Source organism: Cyprinodon variegatus, unplaced genomic scaffold (genome assembly GCF_000732505.1).
Source record: "Cyprinodon variegatus isolate N-32 unplaced genomic scaffold, C_variegatus-1.0 Scaffold220, whole genome shotgun sequence".
In the NCBI taxonomy this organism is placed as follows: domain Eukaryota; kingdom Metazoa; phylum Chordata; class Actinopteri; order Cyprinodontiformes; family Cyprinodontidae; genus Cyprinodon; species Cyprinodon variegatus.
In genome coordinates, this window is record NW_015150673.1 from 427,225 (window position 1) to 430,013 (window position 2,789).

The following is a 2,789-nucleotide window of genomic DNA, read 5'->3' on the forward strand; positions in this document are numbered from 1 at the left end:
AAACTCACAAAAATCCTGAGAGGTTTTTCCACAGATTCAGCACAATGCTAAATGTTTTAGTGCATAACCATTAGTATTAACATTTAGTGCATAGAACAAACTGAACAAATTCTTACAGGAACTCTTATTTAAGAAAACAAAACTGTAAACATACCAGATGTTACAGTTTGTACCTCAGGAGTTTGTTTCTCAAACCACTGCACCTCCTGTCCAGGTGTCAGTCTGCCCACTAAAACTTCTGGCTCAGTCAAGTCTTGCAGCAGCTGCTGGATCTTAACCGGCGAGGAGTCCTCAGGGAATTCCTGATCTACCAGTTGATTCTCTTCATAAAAAGTGATGTCAAGTATCGCCTCTGTGTAATCCTGCAGGAGCTTGGAAATGTTATGGCGGATTACAATTACATTAAGAATTACTTATTAGATCTCATATTAAACTACATGTTAGTGCACCAAAAATAGATCAAGTCTTTACCTGTTTTTTTTTCAGGTGTGTTACATAAGTAAAACTAGCAAGCTGCATCAGTTCAAACATGACTCAAAGTTTTTTTTTAATTCTCTTTAAGTCTTTTTGAACAGGAGTTATAAAGACATGCTTGCTTGTTGTGGCTGCTTTTGTCATGTTGCATTTCGACATGCTGCTATATCTGTGTTAATTGTGCTTTGGTGCTCGCTGTGTCCATAAAATGAACTAGGTGATTGAATCGTGGAGAACCTAAGCTATCCAACAATGTCTAACAAGTTTATATTGGTAAACATTTTACCAGTGTATTTTTCATGCATCCTGAGTTATTATTTGTAAACGCTTTAAGACAGAGGTTAAATAAATCAATATTTGTACTAATTCTAGAAGTACAAACAGTCACTGAACAGAATTGCTTTTAATGAAAGAGAAGCAATATACAACTTGTTTTTTAAAGGTTTTTAATGTACCCTTAGGTTACTTATTATTCATTTATGTCATCCCTTTTTCTCATGCCTATTAAAACTCCTTGCTTTTCTAAAAACTGTTGTAATATAATATTATTTAAGAATAATTGTCTGTTTTCATTTATTTATTTATTTATTTTTTTAATAAAGTAAAACCAAACAGTATATTTCCACAAGCTGTTTTCCTTCCAGTGTTGAAGACAATAATATACTGATTCTGTTGCAATGTTTGCTTCTAACTCAGCCCTGCTTGTTCTTTTGATCGTATTCTATAATGTGCCATTAAAGTTTAACATATTGAGAAATTCTCCATATTCTTCTGGGTAGCTTCCTTTTATGCATCTTCATTTTTCTCTTTCTGCAGCTGTTAATCAGTTCTGTCCAGACAAAACGTGACAGACCTCACGTCCTGACCGGGGGCCCATACTGTGACCCCTGCCTATAGCATGATGACCCGAGTTTTGAGTGAACTGACGCTTATCAGCGGGTTTTACACGCATTTCCATTCACCACTTTCCGGATGTGTAGGCTGCACCCTCACTCTAAAATGACAATTTAAGAGCGCTTCATCAAAGCCTGAAGGAGTAAACAACGGCACAAAGTTTTAGTAACAAACGGAACTGAATCCGGAATCAAGACGCTTTAGATTCGTTTTATTTTGACAGAACCGTTTTTTTATTATTATTTAGCGAGTTAGTTTGAAGTATATTATAAAATTTAATCAGCTAAGATCAATATGACTAGAAAACAACAGCGCGTTGATGCTTGGCATAAATGCCTCACGTTACCATAATGTTTACAGATTTTATTTTGAAAAGCCAACAGGAAGTTGTTCGGCCCATGGTGTCTATTGACAGCAGCGCTCCGGATCTGGAGGGGCTCGTTCAGCGCTCGGTCACACGGTCCAGCGCTCCATGTAGTGAGGGCACGGCTTCCACGGACGCTCCGCTGTCTGGATATCACTTTCTCTGGATTATATTCATTTGATGCTTTTTATCTCCACCTCGATGTATAGAAATGGGTAAACTGCACTCCAAGCATGGTAAGACTTCTTATTCCCAACTGGAAAAATCAGTAGTAATTGCTCCAGCCGCGCTTTGATACTTTCTAGTAACACATCCACTGTCTCCAAAATTTCTTTCTCTTAAGCCGCTATTTGTAAACCGAGGGAGAGCCCTGAAGGTAAGCAGTCTTTATTTCTGCCCCACTACATGGTGAACTTTCACTATTTTTTTTGACAGTTTGTAAAAAGAGTTCAGCTCTTTGATTTTAGGAAGCTTTTAAGAAGAGTGTATTTTTATTTTTAAACAAAACGTGCGTATTTGTCAATAACCCGTATTTTGTGATGTGTTTCAGGGGACAGCTTTGTTGTGAATGCCTGTTTGGCTAAAAGGGGGGTCGACGACTGGCTCGTGAAGCAGAAGTACTACAGCGCGAGCGCTCGCCTCGAGCAGCAGGACTGTCACCGTAACTACGGGCTTACTGCGCGGGTGAGTTTCACCGCCCATTTACCGTCACCTATTCACTGAGCGCTTTTTTTTCCTGGTGGAGCAAAGTTGTTTTTATTCTTCTTTGACATTTTAGATTTTTTTTTATTTTCTGGCTGTTTTTAAACTGTTTCGTACGGAAGAGGATTAGGGCCACTGAAAAAAAAAAAGTTAACTGATTTTTTTTTATTTTATTTCAGTATAGTATGGGGAAAAAGTCAGAATTCTGACTTTTTTCTCAGAATTCTGAGAAAAAAAGTCAGAATTCTGACATTAAATTCTGACTTTAATCTCAGAATTCTGACTTTAATCTCAGAATTCTGACTTTAATCTCAGAATTCTGACTGAATTCTGACAATAATTCTGACAATAAAAA

At 37.4% G+C, this 2,789-nt stretch overlaps 1 protein-coding gene across 2 annotated transcripts in view; it reads left to right on the top strand.

The window, feature by feature from the left end:
• Positions 1-1,808: 1,808 nt before the first annotated feature.
• The window catches only part of nkd1 (naked cuticle homolog 1 (Drosophila)), a 52,786-nt gene continuing 51,805 nt past the window's right edge, over positions 1,809-2,789 (top strand). For both annotated transcript variants that reach the window (XM_015380717.1, XM_015380718.1), the window contains exons 1-3: positions 1,809-1,968; positions 2,076-2,108; positions 2,283-2,416. In XM_015380717.1, the coding sequence (XP_015236203.1) occupies positions 1,944-1,968; positions 2,076-2,108; positions 2,283-2,416 (192 nt within the window). In that variant the 5' untranslated portion in view covers positions 1,809-1,943. The remainder of the gene's footprint in view (positions 1,969-2,075; positions 2,109-2,282; positions 2,417-2,789) is intronic.